The following is a 21,264-nucleotide window of genomic DNA, read 5'->3' on the forward strand; positions in this document are numbered from 1 at the left end:
TCTGCCTTTGTATCCCTAGGGCTCTCAAAACAAGTTAATCCCTTTTACATTACAGTTAAATGAATCCTTCAGATCCCTAACGATTCCTTTTCCCTCTGTATTTGAGTTTTCTTCAAGCTGCCGCACTCTACCTTCTCACGTGTCCTGAGTCCTGTCGTCTCCCGATTGGACTCCTGGGAACATGCGGGAATATGTTCCAAGTCACCTTTATCCCTTTCAAGTGTGGAGCCCAGGGTGAAATCACTTTTCCAGGGCTTATCAGGGCATTGTCTCCCTTGTGTTTCTCTGTGTTGGCAGCGGAGAGTAATACCCCAAAGACAGTGGTGGGTGGGGAAGGAGTAGCGGGTTCTTGGCTGAGTTAACATCCTTCCCTGGGACTGTGGATTCAGGCACGAATGAGGAATAACTGAGCATTTTTGTTTGGGGCCCAGATGGTGCAGCATCTAGGAGCTGGGAGGAAGGGCCTGCTGATTCTACACTGAGACAAAGCAAAAAGTGAGCAGAGGCTGGGGGGTCCTTCACACATGTGACAACAAGCAAGAAAGGGGAAGTCCAGCACAGACTCACTTCCCACAAGTCGAAAAAAGGAAAAGGCCCACAGGTCCCTCAGGACAGACAGACACACACACACGCACGCACACACACACCTCACCCCCACCTGCCCTGTTTCATGCATTTGTGTTTTAGATTAGCAACCTATTGTTCAGGATGCAAGAATTTTTTTACCCTCTCTCTCCCCTAAGAATTAATCTAGAAACAATTAGCAGACAAGCCACACATTCCTTTCTTAAAATAAATGGAATTTAAAAAAATCTCAACCCCTTTGTTCTTTTCAGAGCCCTGTGACTTGCCAGTACTGCCAGCTCTGGTCATCTAGGGAGTGGTTTTTCAGGGTGTAACTTTTTCATAACCCTTTGCTTTTCTCCCACCTCCTGTTTTAGTCTTCTTAGCATCATTCTCTTTACCTAAAAGATGATAAGGACATGAAGCAAAAGGTGGCCACTTCAGTTTTATTTCTTCATAGAATTATTATTGCTGTGTTGATTTCTCTTATTAACACTGTCACCTATGCTTAAGTCAGTCACATGTGAGAGACTGGATTTGTTTAGCCTGGTATCAGAATGACCACCTGACAGTCTACCTTTCTTATCAAAACCATGTCTTCAACTTCCTCTTGAGTCTTTTTGTGTCTTGGAACCCTTAAGCTTCTCAAATTCCTGAGAGTGGGGACCTGTGCCCTTGCACCTGGACTCCATGCCCACCCATCCCCACCCATCTGCCAGACACCCTCTCTAACCTTGACAGAGGTTGACAGGCGACCGACTGGAGAGTTGAAACCTTTTGTTGGCATATCTATCCTCTCCAGTGCCCAGGAGCTGGAACCTTTGATTTCAGAGGCATCTAATTTCCCAGATGAATATCATGTCAAGTGTCATTTGGGGATGGTGGGTAGAGGAGCAAATAGTGATCCAAAAACTCCCGGAGAAAGGAATTAGCAATCTTGGAGGGTTCAGATTTCAGGGTCAAGGGGAGAGTTTTGAGAATGGTCTACACATAGGATGGTTGGTTTCTCTCTCACTTTCTTTCTTTCCTTCCTTTCTCCCTCTAGTCCTTCATCCCTTCCTCCCTTCCTTTCTCTCTTTCAGAGACAGTGGGAGTGGAGGAATGACAGCAATGCAGAAAAGCTGGCCAGCAGGAGAACCCTGAGTGTGGAGACTTAGTGATGGCGGTAGAGTTCTGATGCTTTTCATTTGGCTCATGGAACGCCCAGGAGGCCTCCCTCTCCAGCTCTAGTCAGGCCTGTGAGCCCTTCTGGTTCAGGTCTTCCTCTCCTCTTCTCACACTTTCTCCTCTTGGGTGTCCCCCTGACTCAGGCTTTCCCTCTGATTCATCCCTCGCTCTGTCTGCTGCCACGTGGGTCAACCTACATCCTCATGGAGCCCAAGTCTCCTTTTCAGAAATGGAGAGGAGGGACAGGATTTTGTGTTGTTCCACCATAAGAAGCTGCCCATCTGTGTGGCCACCATCTCTCAAGACAAGGAGCTATACCCCTGAGCCCCAGCACCTCCACCTTCCCGTGCTGCCTTCCATGTAGATACCCTGCACCCACCCTTTCCCCAGTGTCCTGGGTCTCTTTCCTCTTCTCGTTTCCTTCTGATGAAAACCCTTCTCTTCTAAGACCTCTTCCATTCTGCAAATATGGCCTGGGGGCACCTCTTAGTGAAGCTCTAATTAACGCAGAAAGGTGTGCTCGGTCCCATTGACAAGATGAGGCTCAGCCTTCTGGTGAGGTCTTTGTAGATCCATGCACTTCCCCTGCAGACCTTGGCTTTTGAGCCCACTTTCCCATAGTCGTGTTTGCATTACGATCAGTAACTTATCGGGTGAGTAGACTTTTCAGGACCTGTGTATAAAATTGTGCCTGCAGGAAAGTGCAGTCTGAGCCCAAAACAACCCTCTACTTTTTTTGTTGTTGTTGTTTTAAATAGCTCATTCACTTGTGTGGTTCAAAAATCCCAAATCATGAAAGGATATACAGTGAAAAGTTTCTCTTCTACCCTTGTCCCCTTCCACCTACTTTCTCTCCCTGTGGGCACTCACCATTATTCCCTGTGTGTGCTTCCAGAAAAAGTTAATTGACATACAAGCCAGGACAGATGTTATTTGCGCACTTTGGCACCAATCTTTTTTTTTTTTTTTTTTTAATTATTTTTTTTTTCCAGTGGGTTTTGTCATACATTGATATGAATCAGCCATGGATTTACATGTATTCCCAATCCCGATCCCCCCTCCCACCTCCCTCTCCACGCGATTCCTCTGGGTCTTCCCAGTGCACCAGGCCAGAGCACTTGTCTCATGCATCCCAGCTGGGCTGGTGATCTGTTTCACCATAGATAGTATACATGCTGTTCTTTTGAAATATCCCACCCTCACATTCTCCCACAAAGTTCAAAAGTCTGTTCTGTATTTCTGTGTCTCTTTTTCTGTTTTGCATATAGGGTTATTGTTATCACCTTTCTAAATTCCATATATATGTGTTAGTATGCTGTAATGTTCTTTATCTTTCTGTATAATGGGCTCCAGCTTCATCCATCTCATTAGGACTGGTTCAAATGAATTCTTTTTAATGGCTGAGTAATATTCCATGGTGTATATGTACCACAGCTTCCTTATCCATTCATCTGCTGATGGGCATCTAGGTTGCTTCCATGTCCTGGCTATTATAAACAGTGCTGCGATGAACATTGGGGTGCACGTGTCTCTTTCAGATCTGGTTTCCTCAGTGTGTATGCCCAGAAGTGGTATTGCTGGGTCATATGGCAGTTCTATTTCCAGTTTTTTAAGAAATCTCCACACTGTTTTCCATAGCGGCTGTACTAGTTTGCATTCCCACCAACAGTGTAAGAGGGTTCCCTTTTCTCCACACCCTCTCCAGCATTTATTGCTTGTAGACTTTTGGATAGCAGCCATCCTGACTGGCGTGTAATGGTACCTCATTGTGGTTTTGATTTGCATTTCTCTAATAATGAGTGATGTTGAGCATCTTTTCATGTGTTTGTTAGCCATCTGTATGTCTTCTTTGGAGAAATGTCTGTTTAGTTCTTTGGCCCATTTTTTGATTGGGTCATTTATTTTTCTGGAATTGAGCTGCAGGAGTTGCTTGTATATTTTTGAGATTAATCCTTTGTTTCTTCATTTGCTATTATTTTCTCCCAATCTGAGGGCTGTCTTTTCACCTTACTTATAGTTTCCTTTGTAGTGCAAAAGCTTTTAAGTTTCATTAGGTCCCATTTGTTTAGTTTTGCTTTTATTTCCAATATTCTGGGAGGTGGGTCATAGAGGATCTTGCTTTGATTTATGTCGGAGAGTGTTTTGCCTATGTTCTCCTCTAGGAGTTTTATAGTTTCTGGTCTTACATTTAGATCTTTAATCCATTTTGAGTTTATTTTTGTGTATGGTGTTAGAAAGTGTTCTAGTTTCATTCTTTTACAAGTGGTTGACCAGTTTTCCCAGCACCACTTGTTAAAGAGGTTGTCTTTTTTCCATTGTATATCCTTGCCTCCTTTGTCAAAGATAAGGTGTCCATAGGTTCGTGGATTTATCTCTGGGCTTTCTATTCTGTTCCATTGATCTATATTTCTGTCTTTGTGCCAGTACCATACTGTCTTGATGACTGTGGCTTTGTAGTAGAGTCTGAAGTCAGGCAGGTTGATTCCTCCAGCTCCATTCTTCTTTCTCAAGATTACTTTGGCTATTCGAGGTTTTTTGTATTTCCATACAAATTGTGAAATTCTTTGGTCTAGTTCTGTGAAAAATACCGTTGGTAGCTTGATAGGGATTGCATTGAATCTATAGACTGCTTTGGGTAGAATAGCCATTTTGACAATATTAATTCTTCCAATCCATGAACACGGTATGTTTCTCCATCTGTTTGTGTCCTCTTTGATTTCTTTCATCAGTGTTTTATAGTTTTCTATGTATAGGTCCTTTGTTTCTTTAGGTTGATATACTCCTAAGTATTTTATTCTTTTTGTTGCAATGGTGAATGGTATTGTTTCCTTAATTTCTCTGTCTGTTTTTTCATTGTTAGTATATAGGAATGCAAGGGATTTCTGTGTGTTAATTTTATATCCTGCAACTTTACTATATTCATTGATTAGCTCTAGTAATTTTCTGGTAGAGTCTTTAGGGTTTTCTATGTAGAGGATCATGTCATCTGCAAACAGTGAGAGTTTTACTTCTTCTTTTCCTATCTGGATTCCTTTTACTTCTTTTTCTGCTCTGATTGCTGTGGCCAGAACTTCCAACACTATGTTGAATAGTAGTGGTGAGAGTGGGCACCCTTGTCTTGTTCCTGATTTCAGGGGAAATGCCTTCAATTTTTCACCATTGAGGGTGATGCTTGCTGTGGGTTTGTCATATATAGCTTTTATTATGTTGAGGTATGTTCCTTCTATTCCTGCTTTTTGGAGAGTTTTAATCATAAATGAGTGTTGAATTTTGTCAAAGGCTTTCTCTGCATCTATTGAGATAATCATATGGTTTTTATCTTTCAATTTGTTAATGTGGTGTATTACATTGATTGATTTGCGGATATTAAAGAATCCTTGCATTCCTGGGATAAAGCCCACTTGGTCATGGTGTATGATTTTTTTTAATATCTTGTTGGATTCTGTTTGCTAGAATTTTGTTAAGGATTTTTGCATCTATGTTCATCAGTGATATTGGCCTGTAGTTTTCTTTTTTTGTGGCATCTTTGTCTGGTTTTGGAATTAGGGTGATGGTGGCCTCATAGAATGAGTTTGGAAGCTTACCTTCTTCTGCAATTTTCTGGAAGAGTTTGAGTAGGATAGGTGTTAGCTCTTCTCTAAATTTTTGGTAGAATTCAGCTGTGAAGCCATCTGGTCCTGGGCTTTTGTTTGCTGGAAGATTTTTGATGACAGTTTCGATTTCCTTGCTTGTGATGGGTCTGTTAAGATCTTCTATTTCTTCCTGGTTCAGTTTGGCACCAATCTTTTTTTACTTTGAAGACACACATCTTTGAAGCTTTTTCTATATCAACATATCAGGAGCTGCTTTGTCCTTTTGTAGACATCCATTTGTATGGATGTACCTTAACTTGTAGAATTAATCCTCTAAAGGTGGACAATTAAGTTGTTTCCAACTCTTTTTTTCTTTTCTTTAATTTTGTCTACACAGTGTGGCTGGTGGGGTCTTCGTTCCCCAACCAGCAACTGAACCCAGGCCTTCGTCAGGGAAAGCTCTGTGCTCTAACCACTGGACCATCAGGAAATTTGCAGTAGTTTATAACTCTTGGCTGCTATAAACTATGCTGGAGTGACACCTTTGTATAATATTATTTCCTTATTTCCCATATACATAAATTGGATAAACCTATGTAAATGGAAATCTGGGGTGAAAGGCGTGTGTTATGTAGTTTTCATAGATAAATGACTTCCGCTGGGGTTGGACCAGTGTATGCTTCCCTACTCTTATTAGCCCAGCGTGTTATTGCATGTTATATCTTAAACAGGTTTTGGAAGGCACCCCCTTTATCATTTGGAATTCAATCACTGACAATTCACAGGGAGCATGCTCCTTAAATGTCAAGACCTCTATGTCTGGAATTCAAGCCTAGACACTTGGCTTAGTGCCTGGGAGCCATGCCATCTGGCAAAACCTGTGCCTCAGTGCTTTGTCAATAAAATGGGAATTTAACAGGGGTCCTTGTCAGTGACCTAGAACACATCAAAGGCTGAAGCAGTGCCTGGCACAGTGAGACGCTCTCAAACATTTCCTGTCATAGGAAGTGTTGGTGGTTCCCAGGAGACACACACATACCGTCTCCAGGCCAGATACTTTGTTCCCTATGAAGACACTGCCTTGTCATTTCCTACTTTAGTGAGTGCAGAGAAGATGCTGAGCAGTCGGCCTGAGGCATGGCTGTCCACTGACTGATAAGCCAAGGAGCCCAGGAACATTGAGAAAGGAGGGGAGCAAGCGATCAGGACAGAGTCATGATATTGGATGGTCTCTCCTGGGATCAGGCATGGTTTCCTTTGCGTTGGAAGAGGAAAGATAACAGATATAACAGGCAGATGGGTCTGAGCGCTCAGATATTTCCCCACAAACATAAACTCATCTAAAGCTATAAAACTGACATTTTTGCACCAAATTTCTTTCTTTTTTTCACCCAAACTTTCAGTGAACTGGGGGGCTCCTCACCCTGGCACACAGTAGAAATTCAATACCAATTATTCTTTGCAGAGTCCTACAGGCCTCCAGCCCTGTCATGCAGTAAAACTGATGTAAATATTTGTAGAAAGAAAGAAAAGCGCCTTTTAAGGTATCTCCTCTCTTTTCCCACTCTGGAGAATCTACTGCCTGCAGCTTATCTAGCCTCTACTCACCAACTCTTTTCTTACTTTTTCCTCTATTTTTTGGTTCTTTTCTCCCATCTTTGCATGCAGTCCACTAACATAAAATCCAGCTTCTACCAGACCAGGCAAGCCTCTGCCGAAGGGCCTGCAGTGCCTGTGGCCATGGCCATAGCCCAGCAGGGACTGAGGACTGGGTGTTCCTCCCTGAGCCTCGCAGGTACAGCGGGAGTAGCCTTTACCTTTTCTCACGTTTGCTCCCAACATCCCCAGTCTCTGTACAGGTAAAGGGTGGATGTGAGTGATTCAGTCAGAGTGACCAAGAAGCAGTCTGGCTGCATCTTCATGATATTTTTATTTTTCTAAAGAATCTGAAATGAATGCCATGCCTGTTCTGGCCTTGCATAATCCTGGCTCCACCAGCCGACCACACTCAGCCAGCCCTCACCCTCGCATGCCCCGGAGTTGTGGTGGACACACAGTATCTTTCCATGGCAGCTGCTCTCCTGGCTGGACACAGCTCCGGTGGGCAGCTGCTGTTCGGGGCTGCCCTCTACCTTCTGCGGCCCCAGAGCCCCTGCTGCTTCTGCAGGTGCTCACTGCAGTGCCAGCCTCCTGGGATGGCAGGGGCTCTGGGCTGTTGTACACTTAGAGGGGAAGGGTGTTCTGATGTTTTAGCAGGAAGACCCAGGGCTTCCCCTTTAGTTACTATTTCAAGACCCAAATGAGAGTTGAAACTATGAGAATGACAGACCCAGAAGCATGTCTTCCTGTGCTGGGGTTCCCCATTGACTTGCTTGGTATCAAGCATCTCTTTTCATAACGTAGTATCTCCATGGCTTCCGAGTCTGAAGTGGGAAGGCAGAGCCACCAGGCTCCTCCAGAGAGTGTGAGGTCTTTTCTGGCAGCTTCCAGGGTAGCCTGCTCTGGTGCAAACCCTCATGCCACCTCAGCCTCCTCCCTGCTCCCAAAGCTGGGGGTGGGGGTGGGGGTGGGGGTGGGTCTCTCCAGCTCATCCTTCCCTGCCTTCTCAGGCCTGTGTGACTTCCCAGAGTCAGTTCTTACCTTGCCAGTGGGTACTGGAGCACAGTTCTCACCACCTGCCACAGGCAGATGAATTTAAAACTTGTGCTGAAAGGAAAGAAATATGGGGTATGGAACAGATGCAGACGGCCTCCAGCTGCTACAAAACAAATGTAGCTCCCCTCAAGCCACCAACTAACCCAACCCTTGGAGGATTATTTATTTGCTCTGTGGATAAGGGGAGAGCCCAGTGGAAGAAGTCACAGCAGAGCCATTTCAGGAATTCCCACAGTGGGGAGGGTTTTAGCTTCTCCAGGTCAGCTGATGTGACTGAAGATTTGAAGGATTCTTTTCAACAGATGAAGAGATTCTCATCTGTAAGATGAGAGCCCCCAAACCTTCTTGCAGCCCATCACTTCTAACTGTATCATGCAGCATGGGCAGGGAGGGTGTGATAGTTTTCTACACATGTGGTGGTAGATTATAAATGTGGTGGCTTACAGCCCTGCCCGTGTATCGTCTCCCAGCATCTGCGAGTCAGGAGTGCAAACAGCTTAGATGCATAGTCGCATCAGGCTGTAAACTAGGGGCTGGAGTTGTGGTCTAATTCGAGGCTCAGCTGGGGAAAGATCCATTTCCAGGTTCCCTCGGCTTAATGGCAGAATTCAATTCCATACGCCCTCTCAGTATAGTGGCCTATTTTTTCAAAACCAATAAGGGAGTCTCCCTCCAGTGTGCTAAGATGGTGTTTTTTATAATGTAACCATATCTCATTACCTTGCTTGGAATCAAGTCACAGGTTCCGCCTATTAATACAAAGGCATCAACACCAGGCGGCAACTCACTGGGGTTACTTGGAACCTTGCCTAATATAGGGAAAGGATACAAGCTTATCAACAAATGTTTCAAAAGTACTCACAAGTGAAGACCACTTGTGAGTGATATAGGATCCCACTTTTTTCTTTGAAAAGAAGCAGTTTTGTTCTTTTCCTTCTGTTTCAGAATGTCTCCAAATCCTAAAATTTTTGCTAGCCCTGTTCTCTCTACCCCAAGTTGATTCCAGCTCCAACTTCCATAGTGACTGTATGTTACTGAGCAAGGCTGTTGGGTTTTTTGTTGTTGTTGTTTTACTCCCAAATCTCAGTTTTCTCATCTGTAAGAATGCATTTTCACTGAGATTTTTTGGACACTAGCATCACTGTCACTTAGTAAATGATAGTTCCAGCTCCTTATGGGACTTCATTGTATTGCATTAATTTTATTTATATATAGAACTCAGTCAACAACAAAATAGCCTTGCTGGTGTGAACATCAAAGCACAAGAGAAAATATATCTTAAATTCAGTTGTGTCTAAGGAGCTGCAGTCACTCTGGTCATGTGCTGACAGCAGTTCTTAGAGGAAAAGGACTTAAAGCTTAAAAATATCCAGAAAATTTGTGTCCATTACCATGTTTTAAAAGTGCAGATATCATATGTTTGGGTTTTTTAATCTCTCTTTCTCTCCCTTTTTTCTTTTTTTCTCCTGAAGTAAGACTAAGATGAGTGGACCCTTGCTAGGATTAAAGTTTTTAATCCTACTTAATGGAGGGAAACATAATAAAGCTTGACTTCAAATGGGAACTGAAGTCCTCCATTATTTACAGGCGCTTGTGGAAAAGTCAGGCCCACGTGACCTGTGTGTGTGTTAGTCACTAAGTTGTATCTGACTCTTTGTGACCCCCATGGACTGTAGACCACCAGGCTTCTCTCTCCATGGAGTTCTTCAGGCAACAATACTGGAGCGGGTAGCTATTCCCTTCTCCAGGGGATCTTCCCAACCCAGGGATCGAACCCAGGTCTCCTGCATTGCTGGCAGATTCTTTACTATCTGAGCCACCAGGAAAGCCCAAGGGACCCCTGAAGGGGCAGCCAATTTTAACCTGCTTTGGTTTCTCTTCCAGGTTTCTCCCTGCTGTGGAAGAGGCTGGAGGATGTGAGTGGCTCTCCAGAAAGGCCTGCTTGGCTGTGCGTCCAGGAAGCCCTCTTAGCTTCCTTCTTGTTTCAGAGCCACTTCTGGAGCTATTTGAGAAAAATGATGTGACAGTACCTATCCAAAAGGGTACTGGGAAACTTGTAACATCCGTGAAGAAAGTGGCCCTCTTTCCCTTTTACAAAATCGACATTCTCAAACTCCAAAATGCCAGCTAAAACCCCGATTTACCTGAAAGCTGCCAATAACAAGAAAGGAAAGAAATTTAAACTGAGGGACATCTTGTCTCCCGATATGATCAGTCCGCCCCTCGGAGACTTCCGCCACACCATTCACATCGGCAAGGAGGGCCAGCACGACGTCTTCGGAGACATTTCCTTTCTCCAAGGCAACTATGAGCTTCTGCCCGGAAACCAGGAGAAAGCGCACATGGGCCAGTTCCCTGGGCATAACGAGTTCTTCCGGGCCAACAGCACCTCCGACTCCATGTTCACGGAAACGCCCTCGCCGGTGCTCAAGAACGCCATCTCTCTGCCGACCATCGGAGGGTCCCAAGCCCTCATGTTGCCCTTGCTGTCCCCGGTGACATTCAGCTCCAAGCAGGAGTCCTTTGGGCCGGGAAAGGTGCCCCGGCTTAGCTGTGAGCCGGTCATGGAGGAGAAGGCTCCAGAGAAAAGCAGTGTGTTGGAGAACCGGACGGCCCACCAGGGTGACGTCTCGTGGGGGTCGAGCGGGTCCGCGTCCCAGTCCAGCCAGGGGAGGGACAGCCACTCTTCCAGCCTCTCGGAACAGTACCCCGACTGGGCGGCGGAGGACATGTTGGACCCTCCCGCCCCTTGCGAGCTTGTCAAGGAAAAGACTAAGTCGGAGGAGTCCCTCTCTGACCTCACCGGTTCCCTCCTGTCCCTGCAGCTTGATCTCGGGCCCTCCTTTCTGGATGAGGTGCTGAATGTCATGGATAAAAATAAGTAACGGGACACCGCCGGGCCCTTTTCCTTTGGTGTAAAAGATACCAAAAGACAGAATGGAAGAAAACTAACCACAAAGAGGAGAGCTTCACTGGCTATACTTGCTGTCATGTGATGGGTTTCTAAAAAACCTTCCCACAAAATATTTTTTTACCTGGGATACCCTGTTTGCAAAAACAGTATAAAGGAAAAAAAAAAAAAAAAAAAAAACTTGTCCTGGCAAAAGAGAGGAAGTGAGTCAGAACCCATTTTCAGCGGGCCATGCTGATGTATACAGCTCACATTTTTTGTTTCCAGACACGTGAGAAATCTGGCTTGGCCAGGACTGGTATTACTTAGCTATGAAGGGCTGTGCCAGTCACATTAAGGGCCTTTACAGGACTCGCATTTTCTGAGCAAGAGGAAGTCAAAATTTATTTAACACCCACGCCTTTTTTTCTAGACTCTTTTCTATATTATGTGGTTTGGGCTCACCATAGCAAATTCTTCAGTGTTAAAACTTTTCTCTTGTTTCCACATTTGAACATTTTGGGTTCCGGGGATTTGCTTGTAGCTCTTATATATCCCTATATGTTATATCTATATTGCGAAATTTTGACTGTCAGCTACATGTTGGTAAGACACAAGCGAAGTATTACTGTAACTAAGTTATTTTTAAAGTTAAAATATATTTTTATGTGCCTTTGGCTTTTTATTGCAAAGTCTACATTTTATAGATACTACATCGAATGTGGTCATTTGACTTTTTCCATTGGGTTCCATTGTAAGCTGTGTATGTGTATGTTTGGAAAAGTGTACTCATACTTAGCTTTATTTTTTTTTTCTTCATCTATTATACTTTTCACAGCAGCCAACAGTGGATTGTAAAGTGTAAAGGCACAGGTTACTCACAATGCTTCTGCAGAGACTGTGGGCTATACCACCTAATGTTCTTTGGAAATATGGGTATTTTAGTGCAGTACATACTTGCATTACATAGGTACTTCATACAACACAATAAAGAGTAAATGTTAAAATCAGCTTGCTTGGTTATAGTACTAAACAAAAACATAAGACAAAGGTTATATTTTCTTGACATCCAAGGCTAGAAAAAATTGCTTCTGTAAAGTGTACACAAGTCTTTAAATGAGGTAAGAGGTGTATTCCACTCACTCAGTAATTTTGATTATTTTGATTATTATCCAGAAACAAGGCCCTTCAATTTTAGGAAAACTGAACATGTGAGATGATTTTTCTTTCTTTTTTTTTTTTTTAGGCAACACTGACGCCAACCTCTCAAAAAAATTCATTTCCATGAATCTCCAACCTAAATTTAACACAGCAAACTCATGCAGGCCTAACCTTGTCCCTATCAGATGGATGTCTCCTTGCTGCGGGTACCATACAGACAAGATTAAGGAGGCCAAAAACAGGGCAGTAGAAAGCACTTGGCCCCCAAGGAGACAGAAATGCTCTGAGAATGTTGGTTAAGGAAACAGGAACAGGAAATGTACACATCGATTCCTGTCCTGTTGTCAACCACCCTTTCCCCCTCCAAGACAAACACTCACAAAAACTTTCATTCTTTCATTTCTCCTTGAAATGTATCCCTGAAATGACTACTGCTTCCAAACACTTCAGCGATTCTCTCACCATGTCTGAAATTGTTGCAATTCTGTCATCTGGTTAGCTGAAATAATCTTTGAGTTAGAAGTGAAACACAGTAAAAGAGGCAACAAGCTCCCCTAATGCACTGAGTTCTTGCCTTAATTTCCCTGCTGTCTTTCTGCCTCACAATTTCCAGTGTTCTTTTTCTGCTAGACCACACGCACTCATGGTTCAAGTTCCACACAGAGACTTCCCAGCCTCTTCTAACTCTTACGCATGAGCAAGAGTCCAGTATATCTCAGCCTTTTTAAGCAGACTCTTTCAACACATCTTAATTTTTTTACTGATCATATTCTCATTTTACTCTTCATCTGCAGATTAAACTGTTAGGTGAAATGACAAGGAACGTCTGTGTATTTCCTCTGCTCCCTCTGTGACGGGTAGAGAGGACAGCTCTGCCAGGGTTGGGTTCGTGTATAGAATCTAAGCAATCATGCATCCGCTAGACTTTCTCTGAGCCCTTTTACATATGGTCCCTCCCGTTCGGTTAGATACCATTGAGATGGCAATAAACATACCCTGTAAGAAAGGAAACAGCCACATCCGGCTTTTGAACCATACTGTTGAGTCATTTCTCCTGTGGCAGCCCTTCTAATGCTCAGTTCCTTCTCTAGGGAGCAGGTGCAGGGCTGGTGGACATTTTCTCCTGCAAAAAGGCTCTTCCTCCTTGCACCTGCTGAGAGCTGAATTGATGTTCTCAGCCAGTGACCATTCTGCCACTTTTACCCTAATTTACCAAGATACACTTTATTTGCAGATCCAGGATGTGAGCCCCCGGTGACCCAACAACCAGAAAAAAAGACCATGCAGTTTGTACAGGGTAGAGACCCTTGGTGTTGTAGCAGTCAAGGTTCTTCCCTTTGAGTAGGTCTAACAAAGAACAAGACAGATTATTTGTACCTAAAATTACCTGCTGAAAAAATATCAAGGTACTTAGGTCTTCACAAATGTAAAGTCATTAAGTATCACATTTCAGTGAGTCAGAGTCACAAACAAAAGACTAAATTGGTTGAACATAAAAAAGAGTTTCCAGAGTCATGGTCTATTCCTTTTTTATGTCACTGAAAGTTACCATTTTTTCTCAAGTCTCCCCATGAAAACACTTGAAATCATGGTAAGGAGGAATTTCATGAGTCCATGAGTTAACTTGATAAATATTTTGAAACAGAGAAAATAAAATTGTACTTTAGATGATGGTTCTGATCCTCTTAATGTGGCACTTGATGAGACTCAATTTTACTGCAAAATATATCAATACAGTAGAACAAGTCAACATGATGGTTTCTCTCCAATAAGAGTTTCTCCCTTGGAAAGTACGTTCCCAGCCTAGTCCAAAATTTAACAGGTCTAGTAAAGAGAATTCTCAGACTTTAGGATGAGTCTATCAGATAAATATGAGTGACTGAACTTGTTTTTTCTTACATAAGTCAGTCAGTCATATAAATAGGGTTACTGGGTGTTACCCTGTGTCTCCACCCATATTTTTGCGTCAGATTCAGCAAAATAAAGTTTTTTGTTTCCAGATGCCAAGTGAAAAGCTACTACTGACCCAGATGGGTAGCCTTCTGGTTCACTTGACTATATGTGACTCAATAACATCATGCAACTCAAAACCATACTTGTACATATTCAGCATGTTGGTTTTGAGAAAGCAGTATGTTTATTTTCTAAAGCAGAGGGTTTCCCTTGTAGGTTTTCAAGAAATGTTGTTTCATCTGACAATACCTGGAACATCACATGCTTTATTCTGATGGCATACCATCTTATCCAGCCAGGCTTCCCTTTCTGAGAATGTTTAATTTTCACCTTATTCTTAGAGCAAGTGCTTATCAAAAAGTAGGCCTCAGCATCTAACTTGAGTTGTCAGGGAGTCATTATTCTGTGGTAAAGTGCTGCAAAGGAAGTTGCGAGGAAGAATGAGAGGTATGCTTATTTTATGAAGTGAGGTACAACACAGTGAAATCTGTTTTACAACTAATGTGCTGCGTTTAATTATCTTCCATCTTTACTTCAGATACTCTGATAGAGAATTTACTTCCATTGGCTTTTAAGGGAGGTCAATAATCATCCTTTGAAGGTTAGCCAAATTTCCTTTGTGGGAAGCAGATTGAAGCAGGTAATAGGTTTTAAAAATCTGCCCAAATCAAGACCACTATGCAGAATAGAGTTAATATTTCAGAGACATCACAAAGACAGAGATGTCTGCCATACATCAAAATTAGTGATGCTGAAAACGTGAAATGGGTATCATGCTCACCATTAAGAAATTATTGGAGAAAGTCGTCAGGCGTGTGTGTGCTTCATTGCCAAATCACTGGAAAAACAGAGCTTTGAGTTCTGGGGAGGAAAAGATCTGGGATGGCTCCATGGAAGAGCAGGACCCAAATGGGGCCTCAAGGGACTGGTGAGTTTTTGTTTTGTTTTTTTTTTTTTTTTAGGGGGAGGGACATACGGAGGAAGATTTTGAGCAAATAAAAGGATCCACTACATCCTAGCAGAGTTTCTACTCAAAATGGGTCAGAAAAGGGATTGACATAGAAAATGCTCAGTTCCAGGGACTTCTCTGGCAGTCCAGTGGTTAAAAACTTCGCACTTTCAATGCAAGGGACGAGGGTTCAATTCTTGATCAAGAAACTAAGATCCCACATGCTGTGTGGCACAGTCAAAAATATATACATTTTTAAAAAAGTAAATTAAAAAATGTTCAGTTCCAGGCCTGAAAGGATTGGGTCTGAGCCTGATAAGTCTTTCCCTGTGGATTAAGAAAAGATTGGAATCTGAGAGTGCTGAAGAGGTGGTTCCCAGGGTTAGGAATCTGTGTATAATAAGCCACCATCTTGTGAAAGTTCCTGCCAGCCTGCCTGTGCTGTAACCTGAAGGCAGGCAGACTGCTGGGTATCAAGGAAAAGTCATTCATGATGAACGCAGCGAGAGGGGCTACGTTTCTCCTGAAACAGCACCATGTAAAACGAGTTCATGTCCTGGCACCTGGAATGAACACTCCTGGGCAGCTCTCCCACCAGCAGCACTCCGGAGTTTCCTCTGGCCCCCTTTTCAACTTATTTCCCCAGGTCTTAGTTGTAATTTCTGATTGAGCAGCCCAGGGTTAAAGGAGAAAGTGCCTCAGAAAACAGAAAGGAAAGTATCAGCGAAGAGTCTAGGCTGAGGATAAAAACCAGCTAAATGGAGTAGAGGCGAACAGACCCTTCCTGAGATGCTCTCCAACTCCTTCGAGCCCAGTCTCACAAAACTGAGGTCCAGAGAGACGAAAGTCCAGACTTCCAGACTCTGGTTTCCTGTCTCAGGACCTGCATCTTCCCAGGGGTGACTTGTGGGCTGTGCACCTCTCAGCAAAGTCCAGATTCTCTCCTAGCATGAGCCCTTACTCAGGAGATACATCAGGAAAAAGGTCATCTCAGCACAGCAGGAAGTCCCCAACATTTACACCACAAATATCCACAGTGAGAAGTGGAAAGATCCTTTCATTGCATTTGGGTCTTAAACAAAGAGACCCTTGAGGTTCTGCTTCCATGGAAAATTCCATCTTTAATAGGAGTCACAAGAAGTATGTATTACAATCCCCAAAGGATGTTGTCCCCATATCCATGAGCAGTCTTATTTGTAAGTGAAATTGGCAGAACTTGAGGGACCCTAGAAAGACAAAACTGCTCAAAAAATTTCTCCTCTGTGTAACTGCCCTAGGGCCAGAAAATCTACCATTGGAGATTGGTTCCTTTAGATAAGGTGTTATGCCAAGCATGGAGTCTCCTTAAAACACTCCCAGGAATATTGGCATCTTAAAGCCACCAACAGCAGGATGTGAACTCACTTATCAGGTGTCTATTCTAGGAGCATAAGCCTCTAGCAATTGGACTGGGTCAAGGGAAACACAGAGAATAAGCAAGAACAGGAAGAGCATGAAGAGTGAGTTCATGTAATGCAATATTTTGCCTGGCACCCCAAAAAAGAGGGAGTGGGGAGACAGTCTTTTCCAAAAGATTTACCCATTACCAATGGGGCTACCTTCACCAGAAGAGATAATAAAGGTTATAGTTGACTCATGTCCCTGGTGTCGGAGGAATAAATGCAAATAGTGCAATTAAATCTAATACTGAATTGGTGTGGAGAAGGAAATGGCAACACACTCCAGTACTCTTGCTTGGAAAATCCCATGGACGGAGGAGCTTGGTGGGCTGCAGTCCATGAGGTCACAAAGAGTCGGAAATGACTGAGCGACTTCACTTTACTCACTTCACTCGCTTCATATTTTATCACTGGAGAAGGAAATGTCAACCCACTCCAGTATTCTTGCCTGGAGAATCCCATGGACGGAGGAGCCTGGTGGGCCATGGTCCATGGGGTCGCAGAGAGTTTGACATGACTGACGTGACTAAGCACACACGCACGCATGCACTGAATTGATGCAAATTAGATAGTACAAGAGAACATGAATATAAAGTTCCCAGTGATAAACATGGTTCCATTCACCCTACAGATCACCAGGTATAAAAGGATCAATGCCTTGACACCAAATGTTGATATTTCTAAGTCACTGTCTAACCTTACTTCTGCTTCTTCCTCCCCATCCCTTAACAATGGCATTTTAGTGAAGTGGTTTCCTAGAGGGGATTATGCTTTTATCCTGAAGTCTCCTTCATAATAGTTTCTATTCATTTTAAGGTAAACCATTAGTAATGCCCCAGAAACACACAAAACTTTGAAAAGCCTGAAACAATATTCAAGTTACATATTGAATTTTTCAGAGTAAGCAGTAACATAGAGCACAGTAAGCAGAGATGTTGTTAAATGTGGGAGAAGAACATTGCTAATTATCTTCCAACCCCTCCTCTCATTGTGAGAAAATGAAATTGGGATGAGACTAGAAAATGAGAAGCAAAACATTTATGGTGCTCTGGCTTCAGATTTTTTACCATAAATGGCAAGAAAAAAGAGCAGACAAATATAATTTTAGATGTTAGATTAGCATCCAATAAAGTCCTCCCATCCTAATAGTGGACCGTGGATCCTGTGACCAAATAAAGCACTGTTTGTGAAGATTGATTCTGCAGTACCCTCTTTGTTAAAACAAAACAAAAAAGTGGTGCTTTCACCATTGATTAAAATTGCTAATTTTCAACACAGTTGCCTCTTTGGACTTCATATGACCCCATGGACTATACATACAGTCCATGGTATTCTCCAGGCCAGAATACTGGAGTGGGTAGCCTTTCCCTTCTCCAGGGTATCTTCCCAACCCAGGGATGGAACCTAGGTCTCCTGCATTGCAGGCAAATTCTCTACCAGCTGAGCCACAAGGGAAGCCCAAGAATAGTAGAGTGGGTAGCCTATCCCTTTTCCAGCGGATCTTCCTGACCCAGGAATTGAACCAGGGTCTCCTGCATTACAGGCAGATACTTTACCAACTGAGCTATCATGGAAGCCCTTGGACTTCATAAGTAAATTGAAAATTGATCAGGTGCTTTAAGTAATCCAGAAAGGGGAAATAAAGCATCATGACACAGAACACAGATTAGGGACAGACTCTGTTTTGTAAGAGGGGGGAAAGCAGAGTCTTACTGCCCAAGACTCAGCCTGGAGATTGCTCTAACTAGAAGTAAAATTATTGCAAGTGAAATGGCTTATAGGAGTGAGATACCCACCACTCTAATCAGCCGTGAAATAGGAATCCATGGAAGATGCTCTCCTTTCCTTGCTCTCCCATCCTTGATCATCCAAGCATTTTCTCTCCAGGGAGACTTCTCAGCTTCTCAACCTCCAGACCACCCTTCAGGTCCTAGGAGTAGACCACAGCAAAGGACAGAGCAGCTGTCCTTTGGATGGACAAACCTGTCCAGCAGGATGGTTTGGAGGGGTGTGATCCTGCCTACACACACCCAAGAAAGACATCTTTTAAGTCTTTCATAGGTTGAGCACGTTACTAAAACACCAAATGATAGTGCGTGTGTGTGTTCAGTCGTGTCCGACTCTGTGACCCCACGGACTGTAGCCCACCAGGCTCCTCCAGTCCATGAAAGTTTCCTGGCAAGAATACTGGAGTGGGTTGCCATTTCCTCCTCCTCCATGGGATCTTCCCAATCCAGGGATCAAACCCACATCTCCTGCATTGGAAGGAGGATTCTTTACCTTTGAGCCACCAGGAAAACCCCCAAATGATAGTATAAGAATTATATACCTGTAGTGGAGTGAATAATGGCCCCACGAAAAGTAGCAGGTCCAAGTCCCTGGAACCTGAAAATGTAACATTTGGAATACAGATCTTTACAGATAGGAGTAAGTTAAGGATCTTGAGATAGGTTGTTTTCCTGGTTTATTCAGGGGGTCCCTAAATGCAATCTCAATTGTCCTCATGAGAGAGTAGTAAAGGAAAATTTGATACACAGAAGAGGAGGAAAGAAAGTGAGCACTGCAGGGGCAGAGGTTGGTATGATGTGGCCTCAATTCAAGCAATGCTATTAAGCACAAAAACTGGAAGAGATAAGGAGCAGGGTCCACCTTAGAACTTCCAGAGGGACTGAGGCCCCGCTGGCAGCTTGATTTCAACTCAGTGATACCGATTTTGGACTTCTTGCCTCTTGATCAGTTAGAGAATAGACTAGTGTTGGTTTAAGCCACCAAGTTTGTAGTAATTTGTTAAAGCAGTCATAGGAAACTAATGCAATACCCAAGCACTGGAGAAAATGCAGAAAAATAGAATGTGCTAAAGATAGAATGTTATGGACTGGATTGTGTTCCCCCAAGGTTTATATACCTTTACTTGGTGGCTCAGAAGGTAAAGCATCTGCCTGCATTGCGGGAGACCTAGGGTCAATCCCTGGGTGGGGAAGATCCCCGGGAGAAGGGAATGACAGCCCACTCCAGTGTTCTTGCCTGGAGAGTTCCATGGACAGAGGAGCCTGGCGGGCTACAGCCCATGGGATCGCAGAGTCAGATATGACTGAGCGACTAACTTTCACTTTTTTCAAGATCTATATGCTGAAGTTCTAAGCCCTGATGCAACTGTATTTAGAGATGACACCTTTAAACAGGTAATTAAGGTTAAGTGAGGTGGTAAAGTAGACCCTAATCCAACAGGATTTGCGGACTTACAAGAAGAGAAAGGAAACTCTCCCTTTCTCTTCCTCCTCCTCCCTCTCATTCTTCCTGTCTCCCCTCCCCCACCCCGGAAAATGCTCTGTGAGGGCACAGCAAGAAGGTGGCATCTGCAAGCCAAGAAGCGAGGCCTCAGGAGAAACCAATATCATTGGCACCTTGGAACTCTGAGAAAATAAATCTCTGTGGTTTAAGCCATCCAGTGTGTGGTGTTTTGTTCTGGCAGCCCAAGTAGTTGACAAAGAAGACCCCTTTTAAGAGTTAGGCTCTTCAAGAAAATAAAGCCCAGCTGACCCCACCTCCCTGGTTTCAGTCTCCCCTGTAAGACAAGATTTACCCTGAGTCAGTGGTGATGAGGGAGGGGAAGATACTCCAGGCAGGAGATCGGCAGGAGCAAAGTCCAGCCCCGCATTAACAGTCCCAGGACGTGTACCTATAAGAGCCCAGGAGAAAGCTACATTCATGCACCATGTGTTTCCACGGGGTAACACAGTCTAATCAGACACTGGTGTGATCCCTTGGCCCGTGGGGGTGGAGTCAACTGCCTTCAGGAAGGTCACTGTCACTCACGGCATACAGGTCAAGGGTGTGCATGGTGGGCAGACTTGGGGAAGATGGAGGGGAAAAAGGGATTTAAAGTGTGTTTTGAGGCTTGTCCCAGCCCCAGACAGCATTTGATGTGGGCAGGGGCCAGACTGTCCCTGTCTCCAGAGAACAAGGAAAGGGAAGCGGAGAAGACAGACAGCAGAAGGACTCTGTTACACTAGGAAGAAAGGGTATCTTCCCGGGGCGGGAAGGCGGGGCGGGGAGGGGGGTTTGGAGTCCTGTAGGGTAGAGCTTCCCACATCACAACTCGCAAAGGAAACAGGGATTCAAAAGTAAAGCATCTGCCTGCAATGCAGGAGACCCCGGTTTGATCCCTGGGTCAGGAAGATCCCCTGGAAAAGGGAATGGCTACGCATTCCAGTATTCTTGCTTGGAGAATTCCATGGATGGAGGAGCCTGGTGTGCTACAGTCCATGGGGTGGCAAGGAGTTGGGTATGACTGAGCAACTAACACTTTCACTTTCTTTCAAAGGACAGCCTGTGGGAATGAGAGGGCTGCTAGACTGAGGCAGCCCTGCCCCCGCCTACTCCAGCTGCTACAGGGGCAACACCTCAGCACCCTTGTAATGCATCCAAAACCCAAAAGTTGGGGTGTGGAAAATCCCATTCCAGGGTTCCTATCATCACACTGGTCACCTGGCTACTTATGGGACCATGCCGGGCTCTTGCTAGGACTTGGAGTCCTGAGACCCATGTGGGCACAAGTGGTGAGGAGCAAGTATGGGTCTAGAGGGGACACAGAATAAGGCAGAGGTGAGGCCTGACTGCCAGGTGGCAGTGGAGGTGGTGATAGTGGAGGCGGCGGCAGGGGCATGGCGAGCTGCTTGCCTCTGACAGTGGATGGGAAGCACACCCAGGACCGGGAGCCTGGGAAGCTGGCGAGACATCTGGTGAGTCAGAAAAGTAAAAGTAAGGTCTTCCATCTGATAGGAGAAGCCCAACTGAGACGGCTTCTAACCATCGGTGGCCAAAACAGTCCTTTCAGCATCGTGGACTGCTGGAGAACATGAGGCGGAGAATCTATTCAAGTCTCTCCCACTGGAAACCAAACAGCAAGCCTTG

General features: G+C 44.2%; 1 protein-coding gene and 1 non-coding gene across 5 annotated transcripts in view; one reads left to right on the forward strand and one right to left on the reverse strand.

Annotated features, from left to right (window-relative positions):
* The window catches only part of CDC42EP3 (CDC42 effector protein 3), a 29,152-nt gene extending 17,294 nt beyond the window's left edge, over positions 1-11,858 (forward strand). For 3 of the 4 annotated variants that reach the window (XM_061155583.1, XM_061155581.1, XM_061155584.1), the window contains exon 2: positions 9,843-11,858. In XM_061155583.1, coding sequence (XP_061011566.1) covers positions 10,079-10,843 — 765 coding nt within the window. In that variant the 5' untranslated portion in view covers positions 9,843-10,078 and the 3' untranslated portion in view covers positions 10,844-11,858. Of the gene's footprint in view, positions 1-1,646; positions 1,730-9,842 lie in introns of all 4 variants that reach the window. The other variant, XM_061155582.1, reaches the window with a different exon arrangement.
* Positions 11,859-17,851: 5,993 nt separating this feature from the next.
* TRNAY-GUA (transfer RNA tyrosine (anticodon GUA)) lies at positions 17,852-17,925 on the reverse strand. The gene has a single exon. It is a non-coding gene; the product is annotated as a tRNA-Tyr (tRNA).
* Between the last annotated feature and the right edge of the window lie 3,339 nt (positions 17,926-21,264).

Source organism: Dama dama, chromosome 11, assembly GCF_033118175.1.
Source record: "Dama dama isolate Ldn47 chromosome 11, ASM3311817v1, whole genome shotgun sequence".
Taxonomy (NCBI): Eukaryota; Metazoa; Chordata; class Mammalia; order Artiodactyla; family Cervidae; genus Dama; species Dama dama.